General features: G+C 36.2%; 1 protein-coding gene across 8 annotated transcripts in view; it reads right to left on the bottom strand.

Moving 5' to 3' along the window:
- Positions 1–12,703, bottom strand: part of NR2C1 (nuclear receptor subfamily 2 group C member 1) — a 55,696-nt gene that overhangs the window by 11,398 nt on the left and 31,595 nt on the right. For all 8 annotated transcript variants that reach the window (XM_074870765.1, XM_074870767.1, XM_074870769.1 and 5 more), the window contains 6 exons: positions 12,245–12,326; positions 9,312–9,491; positions 6,839–6,986; positions 6,647–6,737; positions 5,160–5,344; positions 1,556–1,718 (listed from right to left, as the gene is read on the bottom strand). In XM_074870765.1, coding sequence (XP_074726866.1) covers positions 1,556–1,718; positions 5,160–5,344; positions 6,647–6,737; positions 6,839–6,986; positions 9,312–9,491; positions 12,245–12,326 — 849 coding nt within the window. The remainder of the gene's footprint in view (positions 1–1,555; positions 1,719–5,159; positions 5,345–6,646; positions 6,738–6,838; positions 6,987–9,311; positions 9,492–12,244; positions 12,327–12,703) is intronic.

The following is a 12,703-nucleotide window of genomic DNA, read 5'->3' on the forward strand; positions in this document are numbered from 1 at the left end:
ATCTTTTTTTGTACTTTTAATTAATAATTTACAAATAAATATATCAAAAATATTTTGATGAGTAAAATACCTAATATACAGCTGCTCCCAAGTCCTACAAATATAACCAATATACATCAGAAAGGATGAGCTCTACCTTTCTCAACATAGATGAGTAAAATCACTAGTGTTACCTGCATGTGTGAAGAAAGTGGGATTTGACCCAAACCTGCTAAACGTAGCGTTGTAGTTTTATCTTCAGAAATTAACACTTCTTGATATAACGGTTTGGCTAACACAATTTTTTTTTTTAAAAACTGACATTTGCATTAGAGAGATGTTTATTTGAGTGATCAAAATCTGCTGATGAGATGGTGTCGTGGTTTAACCCCAGCTGACAACGAAGCACCACACAGCTCCTCACTCACTCACTCCCCCCCAGCAGGAAGAGGGGAGAGAATCGTAAGGGTAAAAGTGAGAAAACTCATGGATTGAGATAAAAAGTTTAATAATTTAAATATAATAATGATTATGAAAAGGGAAATAATAAAAAATTAAAAATAACTGAGAGAGAAATAAAACCCAAGGAAGACAAATGATGAAGACAATTGCTCACCACCAACTGTCTGATGCCCAGCCAATTCCTGAGCACCGGCTGCCCCACCAACCTCCCCTCTAGTTTTATTGCTGAGCATGACATCATACAGTATGGACTATCCCTTTGGTCAGTTGGGGTCAGCTGTCCTGGCTGGTGTCCCCTCCCAAATTCTTGTGCACCCCCAGCCTACTCGCTGGTAGGGTGGTGTGAGGAGCAGAAAAGGCCTTAACGCTGTGTGAGCACTGCTCAGCAATAGCTAAAACTTCCCGGTATTATCAACACTGTTTCCAGCACAAAGCCCAGTCAGAGCCCCTTACCAGCTACTGTGAAGAAAATTAACTCTATCCCAGCCAAAACCAGCATGGAGGGGCAAAGTTTAATACAATGCCTGGTACTGAAGAAGTTTTCAGATGAGCAAGCTTTTTGATTTGTCCATAAATAGTAAGATGAAAAAAATAGAATAGAAGAATTTCTGCAGGCTCGTAAAATGAGCAATAAAGCCAGAAAATAAATGGCTCACTAACAAAGAAAACATATCTTCCCTTAATGATTAAAGTCAATTAATACCATACTAAAACAGGGTATATACACAAAGGAGAAACTGACAAATACACTTAAGGGTCTCAAAATCCAGTTGCAGACTGCATCATATCCACCTGAGAACAAGTGGAATGCGGATGTTGACTCTCTGCTTTGTGTGACGCTTGTCTATGTAAATCCTTTTGCATGGATTACCTAGTGTTTTTAAGATAAGCTATAAAATAAACAGTGCAGCTAAACCACCGAAGAGAGCTGTACATTTTCCCAAACAAACAGTTAAGCAGCGAACAGAAGCGGTGCATTCATCAGAAATTAATGCAATACCTGAACAAATAGTTACTCTTCAAATAAATTCAAAATAAGATTTAATAAAATAATTTTTTATATTGCTATGTTAAAATGGTAATAAATAGTGAACAGTAAAAAAATATTAAGTACCCTGAATGCTACGTGTGCATCACTGAGTAGTGGTCCCTCTATTTCAACGATATTCATGCTTGTTTCTCCACCAATCAGCTGTACACTGGCTTCAACACTTTCAGAGTTCTGGCATGCTGCACTCTCTCCTGGATTTAATGCTTTTGCAAGAGTATCAAATGCCCTGTAAGATCACAACAAACAAACAAACAATTCATTTTAGAGATCGTTTCAATTTAGGACGAACCTGCACGTCTGAAACCTGTATTTGGATGTCTGTGTCAAAGAACCAGATTTGGAAAATAAAAAGTCAGTAGCATGCTTTTCCTAACACTCCACTGAATAAAATCCCTGAAAATTCCAAATTACAGTGGCTCTGAAACAAAAATTAGCAGCAGATCCTGTTCACACTAGTTGCCAAGAAATTCACAGTTTTGACATACTGATTGTGCTGCTGAATCACAGTTTGCCTTTCAAGATCTCTTTAGTGATGTTTACTGAGAGTGCTGGCATGAGCGTGCTGAGGACATGATCAACAGAATGCTGTTAAAGCAACTTAATACATCTATAAATTTTACAGATTTTTGCTGCTATGAAGCACAAACAATAAGCTTTTTTTTTTTAAAGTAATGAGTTGTGGTTAGGTTATTCAACTTAATTTGAAAACACTGTTTTGAAATATGTAAGAGAAAGCACTCTCATGCTTTCAACACCATCCTTAGTACCCTTTGATGTGGGGCAGTGACTCCTGTCATGTGCACAAACGTTACGGAGGAGATGTCAGGACAAGCACAGATATATTAATTACTTTGCTGCTTGATAACAGATCGCTTCTTTTCTATTCATGAACACACCTGAGAACCACAACTGATATATCTTCAATCAAAAATATAAAGACTTGATCACTGCCTACAGATGACATAACCTGAGAGCAGTATCATTTGTATATAGTGTTGCATGGAAAAATGTATGCACTGAAGTCTGAAAACTTTACAAAAGATGATTATTAGCTTGTATGTAGAGCTGATTCTCAATTTATAGAGACATGGTTATTACCACAGCATCTAAAATCACTGATTTAATGCCAAAATCTGGAGCAGGACTTTGCTACCTTCTCTTCCCCCACACTCCCTAGCTATCTAATTCATTAACATGCTAAAAAAACCTAAATGTTTACTATGTTTGACATAACCATTTACAACCGAATGAAACATCACAACAGAAGAGCTGCTGACATTGTCTCAGGCTTGAGATGGTAAATAAACTAGTTTTAGGTCCTACACTAGCCTGTATACCTTGATGTGTACACATGAGGGTGACTGAGGCATGCAAGAGTGGACTAAACAGATGCAAGTGGACTACACAGATACACCTGGGATGTTTTCTATCTCCGGTGTAAGGAACGTAGGCATAAAGGGAATGCATTCATGGGTAAGCCCTAGAAGCTATATTATTGGACTCCTGTTAGGAGATCTGAGTTTCAGATCCTGCGTTGCTCACTCCTGGCAGCCTTAGGTAGAATAGGCAAACCCAGCAGCCCAGTGGCACCTGCTTATTAGGGAAAAAAATATCTCTGCAGGGCTCTTCATGTAGTTGGGACAGAAATGGAAGAGAGGAACCAGATCTCTCCTTTCCACAAAAGGTAAATGCCATATGCAACTGCCATGATCCTGTATTTATTCTAGTATAGGCTGAAGCGTCCTTTTTAAATAGGGTGTGCAGGTATGCTGGTTAACCATGCCTGCCCATGGATACTTTGTTTCCAACTTATTCTAGAATGTTTGCTTTTAAAGAAATCTTCTCCCTCCTATCTCAGAAACTGGCAATAGTAAGCCAGCAGGAGTCAGTAGAAGCTTTGCTTCCTCCCGGCTTAGCATTGTGGGTCCTTTTCATACATGAAGCCCCAACATGAGCAATGATTGCAAGGTGAAACACCAAGGAAAAGAGAATCTAGAACAAAGCTTGCCCGGAAGCTACAAAAACTTAGCCCACAAAGTGAGGGGGAAAAAAAGGTATAATCAACAGTAAAATACATGGTATTGACATCCTTTGCTAGAAACAACTTTGGTTCTCTTTTTGTCGGGCTAGTCACTAACAGGACTGCTAACTAAATTAGGACTGCTGCTTAACTGTGAAAAATGAACATAGATAATGAAGTCATCAGAGGACATGGTGTATAACGTTACAATATAAAAGCAGCAGAACGCAAGCAGCAAAGTTGTACACTAAGTTTGTGTCAGCAAAAGTGAAAGCTTAACTAGTGTAGCTGCAAGCAGTGGAATATAATAAAATACATGAAAACCACAGATGGATAAAACTTGCTTGCTGAAATCCCTTAAACTCCTTTTCTTCCATAAACATCTGTGTCTGTTAGACCAAGCTGGCATAGGGCCCAGCAAGGAAATCAAAGATTTAGATAAAAATTTTAGTTTCTGCTTGGGTAACAACTTCCCTTTCACAGGAATATTTAACTTGATCCTCCTCACTGAAAATCTGTTAGATAACCTACTGGACAAGAATAGGCATTAAGCTGAGTCAGAGCTCTTTCAAGCTCTCTGGCTGAGAGAACTTGATGCCTTTCCATAGACAGATTTTTAAAATTGAACAGAAACACAGAAGTTGGCAAAAGGAAGCATCTGAAAGTGCCAGAAAATAAAGAAATGAAAGACTGTATCTTTTTGAACAGCCACAGTATTGAATGAAGTTTACCACCACGTACAACAATACAATTTACACGGCATATTCTTTACCTGGGAGGACACAGCAAAGGCCCACATCAGTACCTATAAAAGTCACATTGAGTTTCTAAGCAGCATATAAAGAAAGGAGCAGAAGAAATGCACTCCGCTTGCAATTACGCAAAATAGTAAAGACCATAGTGGAAATCCCATATTCAGTCAGCACAAACTTCACTAATCTTTTTTTCCTTGATGGATTTACTCCACTTACACATTTTCAAAACAGTATGTACAATGCAGATGGTGTGTAAAGGAATATTGCTGGGACAGCTGTCAGAAGCTTGCATAAGATGACAACCAAGGAAGAACACAACCGCGACTGACGGAACAACTGAGTACGTACTACACAGAGTATCTTACACATGCTCACCAAAATGGCTCAGTTAAAACCAGTGATAGACACAAGTTTGTAAGATACTCAATGAATGTATTTGTATTGATGGTGAGAATTCTTTGACTTCTATGTGGAAAGAAAATGCTTCTCTAGCTTTTAAGGCAATTAATAATTACAGGCATTAAACTAGATACACAGATGAGATCTCTAAGAAACATTTTCCAGGATGATACAATGTATTAAGAGTATATATAGTACAAGACCTAACACACCTTACCAAGGCCAACCAAAAGGTAAGAAAAACAGCTGTAATATTTACATTGAAATACATTTCAAGTACAAACAACTAGAAGTATTTATTTCTCAAATGGAACTTCCTTACGATTTCATTTGGAAGAATCTCACAAGATTTATGTTCAACATGAGCTTAGGCTGTTATTACTATTATTTTTAATGCAAATAAATTTCCTACCCTGTGATGATTTAATTAATGGTCTGTATTGGCAGAGACCTTCCCAAAAAGAACAGTATTTTCAAGTGTAACATGCCTTACCTTGTAACATCACTACTAGCTTGTTCTTCTTGCTGGAGTTCAGATAATGATGCATCTCCATTACTTAAACTCTCAATCATAGAAAGCTCTGTACTGCTTTGTGACATGTCTTTGCATTTACTGAGATTTGCTAATGAAGTCACGACATTTGCCAGTGTACTTAAATCTCCCTGACATGCTTCAACCTAAGGGAAAAGCACAGCTTTTAATTCTCTCATATTGGCAGCAGTTAACTTGCAATAGAAGAACCTTACTTTTACATAAATGAAGAATTGAGCATATGAATAGACCTGTGAGAAAATTATTGTTTTCAGTAAATGAGTAATCATAATGCAGCAATTAAGACACTGCAATGCTTCTAAAATATGAAATATTTAGACATTTACTTTTACAAGTAATAGCTTTTCTTTCAGAAAGAATGCTACAGATGGTAAGCAAGTGCAGAAAGAGAAGTTATCACCCATACTCACTAGTCAATCACCAGGACTATACGACTGCACTAGGTTATATTTTTAGCATCTTCCTTTCTTTCTTGTGTAAATGAGTCAGTAGTAATAGTGTAGGAGAATGTTTGAAAACAAGGAATGGATAAAAAGCCACCTTTAAAAGCGAGCAGAAAAAGAATTCTGCTGCAGTCTTCTTGGTTTTTATGTCTTTATTTAACTGCAAGAGAACAACGTGATTCCGTACTGACCAGCAACTCAGAAAGGCAGTAAGACATGTTTCCCATTCTGCTCCACAAAAAAAAAATTTTAAGGAAAGTGCATGATCACAGACAAGTAAGCTGCTGCTAACATCAGCATGCTACATGTCATTTAGCTTGTGCTGTCATACTCTACTGACACGAGCCAGAAAAGTGAAATGGAATAAACAACTTCTGATGGGGCCCTTTGCAGACAGAGCAAGCGAGGCAAAATGCATGAAAACAGTATGAGGTAATTTAATATCAGCTAGAAAAATACAAAAGCTACCTACTGTGCATGTGTAGGGAAGTTACCACATGGCTTTAGTGGATCAGTAAGTGTAATAAAACGGAAACAAAGGAACACCAGCTCAGAAATAAGATTGTTGCTAAGATAGCTCTTATTAGCTTTGCAAAAAAAATAGTGATTCAGGAGAAAAAAACTAACAATATTTATGAAATGCATTGTGATAATGCCATGTGAGGTTTTGCAAACACCTCACTTCATTGGTACAACAGAAGTATCCAAGCATCAGGATTGCCCAATACAAAGGAAAATAATGCAGCCCTTAAAGCTCTTAAAAAACGTGGACAAAGGCATTTACTTTGTGGAGTTTTTAGCATTTTTAATATGCAAGGCTAAAAGCATGCTTGTGAAGAGAAGGCATTTGCAACACTGGCTGATGTTGTAAGGGAGTGTTTTAAAAATTAGTTTAACAAAACAGCAGTGCAACAAAACAGAACACCCTTCCCTCCCTACATACAGCAATGAACTCTTCAATGTATCAGTCATATCATCAGATACCTTATCTGGAGTCATCAGCACAGTAGGCTCACTTTTTATTGCAGACTGATGAATGTTAACAAACATGCCCGATTCCAAGAGACCTGTTGATCTGACACAAAACAGCACACATTTTAATTTTGATTAATTTGAAGATTAATTTTTCCTGTTTCAGGAAACAGAGATAGCTGCTTCTGAGTAGAATTTACATACCTTGCTGTTTCATTGTCTGTTACAAAAGTTGGAGTTGCAGCTAATGGGCTACGAAGATCTTTCCGAATGTAGATCTTTTCTGTAGAAGCTGCACAGTTTGATGATTTTTCTCTTGACACTTCAATAGGTTTCCTCTCACACTGCACAGCTAACAAAACAATATGCAACTATTAAGTCAGATGCCAAATTACAGACTAAGAAATAATCCCTTTTTTCCCCTCTCTTTATTTAATCTGCAATTTTAATAATGATTCTGAAAATAACTAAAAAAAAATTTCCCGTAACCAATAAGCTAACAACTTGGGTAAAAAACCAACACACTGATTTGCTTTGTTCTTAATAAAATGATGTAGTAGTCAAAGTCTGAGACCCAACATATAGTCACTAAATTTTTCAACTTACAGTTAAGGGAGAAATCCCCTTATACCTTTTTTTTTAATTTGGATCTCTAAGTGGAGGCTTACAGCTTTTCCTCCTCTCAATTTCACTATCCCACAGTCTCAGTTCATTCATAAAGGACTCATGGTACCCTTTTCTATGGATTGTGGGTCTGGGTTGAACCCACATAACTCTATGCACTTGAATCAGATTTTTGAATAGCTCAGTGAAACTAGATGGAATGAATCTGGACTTTAGTCTACGGATGTATCGCCTTGCTTTGGATTGATTAGAGAACAGTAAAATGAAACTTACAGTATTATACCCTATGGGGAACTCTCTAGCCCTACTGAATAAAGCCAAAAGATACCAGTTTACAGTTTGTTTTTAAAAGTTTAAATGGAAAATTTATAATTTCTGGAAAAATAACATAACAGTAGCATAACACTGTTACTGTAAAACTGAATTAATAAAACATATTTACAAAGTACAAATCTTTTAAAAATATGCAGTAAGTTGTTCTTCCACAATTTTAAAGTGGTGCAAGTAATTTTATAGATTGGAATAAGATCCTGAAAGAGAGTCACAAAATCAGACCTATATGTAATTTAAAGCATGCACCAATTCACCAGCCTGATAAGCACTGGCTACTGACTAGCAGAGCCTCTTTAATATTGTATTGCACATAGAAACTGTTTAAGCCTATGAAGAGAATCCTGAATGTCCATTATTTTAAAATACACAGGCAAATAGGAAAAAAATGATCTGGTTTTTTTTTCTTCAATTATGCAGTGTTGGAAAATGTATAACTAAAGAAAAAAAAACAAAAAAGCTTTCAAGTTAGTAGTAGACTGTGATGCTATTTGAATTTTTACATTGGTAAGTATCATAAACCCAAACATCATAATATCAAGTATTGACAATGCCATTAAAACTAGCCTGTAACCCACGAATGGTACTTTCAAAGGCTGGGAGACAGAGGCAAGTCTTTTATCTTCCTTCCTTTGCTAACCCTGTGCTTGCTAGCTGGATCTCAGTTTGCTAAGAAAGGGTCAAGACTTCTTCAAAGGACAAATAACCTCACTGAGGGAGCTACAGTACAAGACGGTGCTGAGTTTTCTTTCCTCTCCCCTCTCCACCGAGGAATGAGACTTCTTATTCCAAAACAATTCCCTCCTCCGCTCAGTATTCCCCCATGACCCAGAGATCCTTTTCCTGCCTTCTGACCCCCAGCCCCAGCAATTTGTTTCTGCTTGAAAAGTCTTCTGTAGAGGGGCAAAGTGCTGCCAGCTGAACTAGTGGGTAAAGATCCACTTCCAGCACCCCAGCTTTTCTTCCCTTTCTGAATTAATTTCCTCTGTGCTGGAAAAGTGTTACTGGTTTCTGCTGACAGAAGTAGGGCTGTAAGGAAGGGAATGTCCACAGAGGTTCGAGATGGTCAGCAAAATAGAGCTGGATTGCAGAGAGCAGAGCACAAGACTAATACTGTGCATACAGCAACAGTGTGGCAGTATTGGGGCTGAAGAATCTGTGTATTGCTTGATTTTCTGCCTATTTAGTATTTTGATACTGTGGTGGTATTGCAATATTACTACATCTAATGTATGGAAATCTAAAAAGGAAATTGAAATCTGCAGGAATTGGTAAGAACTGAACTCTAGATCACTATGGATCTCTGCCTTGTGAATCTCTGCAGAGTTTTGCCAAAACTGAACAGCAGTTTCCAGTAATCTCAGTTGTGAAAAAAGTGACAAGGTAGAAGGATTCAAAACATTCAGTAGCTTAATTTATGCATAGAAAAATTGAACTGCATATATAAAAACCAATGATGGAGACATGCTTGACATTTGCCACCTAGGAATAACAATTCATTCACTTTTACCACATGTACTTAAGTTTGTCAAGCAGTATGTACACTTGAAAACATTTTAGACTTCTGATACACCAAACTTGTACAACTCTTTAAAGGAAAAAGATACAATGATTTAGAAACATAAATCAAGATAACAATTTGTATTAACACAAAGCTTATCTTTTGTAGCACAAACTTTAACATAGCTGCCAGCTAAAATACTTTATGCTTATTCAGACTTACAGTCTTGTTTCATCCCAAACGCGATGCATCTCTGCAGCCTACAGTACTGACATCGGTTCCGGTGGTGTTTGTTAATGACGCAGTCTTTTGTTCCTCGGCACGAATAAACTAAATTCTTCCGTATACTCCTTTTAAAGAATCCTTTGCATCCCTCACAAGTTACTGCTCCATAGTGACGCCCTAGTTACAGAACAACATAAATCATGACATTAATTTAACCTGTAATATTATTTTTTTAGAGTTTATATTTATTAAAAACAAAGTATATGCTATTTTACCTAGAAAAATAACACCTTTTTTTCCCCATAAGTTACAGATCTTAAAATATATCGTGGCTATAAAACAACATAAAAAAAAGCAAGTGAATAATTTTTCTAGTTCAAAGCACTTAAACAAGACAGATTTTACAAATAGGCAGGTTGCTTATTAAATTCTTGCTGAATCTGTTGACAGCAGTGTTAAAAAACCCTAAGAAAACATGTTAGTAAGAACATAGAAGGAACTCTTTTAGTTATACATTCTTTAGCAATTTTTTTAAAATGTCCCTACAGTCAAGCCCTGTTATTGCTCATTACAAATTCAGCTGATGAAATTGTGTGCATTAAATCTAACGGAACCATGGAAAGCACAAACATGGAATTTGACAGCAATAGGTAATCACTTCAATGCTTACTTTCACCTTTCATTTTCTTAACAGGGTAACAGTACATCCTTAGTTCTTCCAGTGAAACTTCAAGGAAAGAATAATTTAAAATAGCTAAATAATTTTTTTAAAAAATGAGTTCTTCCGTGAATTTTCTGATACATAATACTAACATATAAAAATTTCTAGGACATACTACAGAAAAAAGTAAAGTTTAAAAATTATTTTTCAGAAGTAAATTGTTTTGATTCTGCTATAGCACTAAATACAAATATTACTAAAAAGTACTGGTTTTGATTAAGGCATGCTTGGCAATTCCAACAATTTTAATTCTATGATCCTGAAGAAAAAAAAAAAAATCTAAAACCAAAGATCACTGACAAACACTCAAAACACATACTGCGGAGGCACTAAGGCTGCTCTTTGAACTAAGTAGGGCACATTACAGAAACAAATCTCAAATATGAACTAATTTAAGAGAAAATATATTTTTAGATTCTTTCCTCACTCCTCACAAATTTTTTTTAGATACATCAATCTCATCTGCCTGAAGTTTCTAGAAATTCTGATTGGTTTTAAAATGTGAAATTTATAAAGCATCATATATGCTAAAAGAATATTACTAAGTGAAACATTTTAACAGCAGTTAGATTGTGAATACCTAATACACATCCTGCAAAGCCAGGGGGCTGCTTCTTCACCTGCTCTTTGATGTAGCTTCTTGGACTCCAGATTGGAGGTGCCTGCAAAGCAGTTTGCATGACACTGCTTGTCACACGGGAGGCTCCCCAGAACCTGCAGCTGCTTGGGGAAATGTGGCACTCTCCCCAAATTCACTACCACTGCTCGACATCCCTGGGCCAGGACAGGAGGAATAGCTCCTGGGATCTAAAGCCTCTCAAGGTATACTCCAGCCCTCCACCGGGGAGCCAGAGGACTCTTGCCAATTGGAGCAGACCAACCAGATCTTTGCCTTATGTTTGCCAGAAATTTCCTTTGAGATGTGTGAAGTCTGACATGTATTTAGAGCTCTAGGAACTATATTTTTAATGGTAAACTTTGCTGCAGTAGAAAACTTTTAATTAGTTTTGTTTTCTAGGAAGCTTGCTCCCCATCTTACTACTTTTCATGATGATATCCTAACATTAACTACTTTTTCCCCTGGCCCCCCATTTTTATACACTTTATTCCCATCGCTTCCCAAAAGGAGCATTTAACTGCAGCTGTCATATTTTGATATTACTGGCGGTCTATCATACAGACTTCACTGACAAACCATAAAAGTCTTCTAATGGAGCAATCATTTCCTTACTTAGACTAATTTTAGCTAAGTAAGTATAGAGTAAAGTTAAATGTCTCATCTCTCTTATGCCCCATTATCTTCTGTAACAAAGAAAGTGCAAAGAAAAAAGAAGCTTTCAGCTAAACCATGCTGAGGAACAGCCCTTGTAGTTCTCTCTCCTCTTTATTTTTTAAATAAATAAAATAATATACTAGAATTTTAAATACATAAAAATTAAAATAAAATAAAAATGAAAATAAAATAAAGAAATAATTCCAACTCTGACAGATCTGGAACACCTGATGGCAGGCGCATATACAAAGGAAATGTGGGAGACAAAGTTCTCCAGTGCACTGCTCCCATTATATTTCTTCCTGGTCTCTTAATATCATTACAAAAAATTTAGTGCATGAAACATTTTTCTTTTCTTACCTTAGCAATATACGACTATACCATTTTTAAGCTTATTTTTTACTGGAATTATAATGCATTTTTACAATTTTAATAATGGTTCTTCAAATACCAAACTGTCCTGCATAAATCTCATATTAGCATTTTTTTCATATACTTGCAAAGTCTTCCTTGTCTACTGGTTTCATACTCAGAATAATGAACACGTTTCTCATATATTTTAAGAGAACCTGTCAACAATAACGAAGTTTACCACATGACCTTACTTTAAGGAAGAAAAACACTGTTGCTTAAGTAATTTTTGTAACAGAAAATAAAATGCATCAGTCTAAGAAAAAAAGGCAAAAATGATGTGGTAGAAAACTTTAACTTTATGATGCAAAACAATAAATCCCAACCATGAACACCAGAGTACCATTTAGTGTTATTCTCCACTGAAGGAGTAGTGTATCCTTTCTGTTTGTGCATGTGTATATATGAAGATATATATATATATGCATGTGAACTGTTATATAGCTTCAGAAGAATTTTAAACTGCTTTTATAAAATTGCACCACTTAAAAAAAAAAAAAAAAAGAAGAAAGAAAAAATAAATACCTGATGCCTTGTCTCCACATACAACACACAGATCAAACACTTTATTTAGGCCCTGTTCACTGGGGGAGTTGTCTGTTAAAATCTGGAAAAAATTGTGAAAGAATTTAATTTTTCTTACCATCAAGAAAGATTAAAGTGTATTTCATGCCTGTGTTTTTTCTCTAAGATAGGGGACCAATTCTACAAAGTATAAGGTTTTCTTGACTAAAATTTACAGTCTTCATAGACACAAAGGAGCTACCTGCCATGCCAGTGTGCTCCTTTGCAGGATGGAACAAATGTTTTAGTTGTAATACTTCTGAAAAGAACATTTCACTGAACAGACTGCCATTTTGAAAAACATTCAGCATTTGCATACTCTTACCTTTTGTTCAATTTTGTATTTATATCTTAATGACTTGTTCATATTACCAAAGAGACTTAAGCATTAAACAGATGGAACAAAAAAATCCCTTGTAA

Source organism: Strix uralensis, chromosome 5, assembly GCF_047716275.1.
Source record: "Strix uralensis isolate ZFMK-TIS-50842 chromosome 5, bStrUra1, whole genome shotgun sequence".
NCBI classification, from domain to species: Eukaryota; Metazoa; Chordata; class Aves; order Strigiformes; family Strigidae; genus Strix; species Strix uralensis.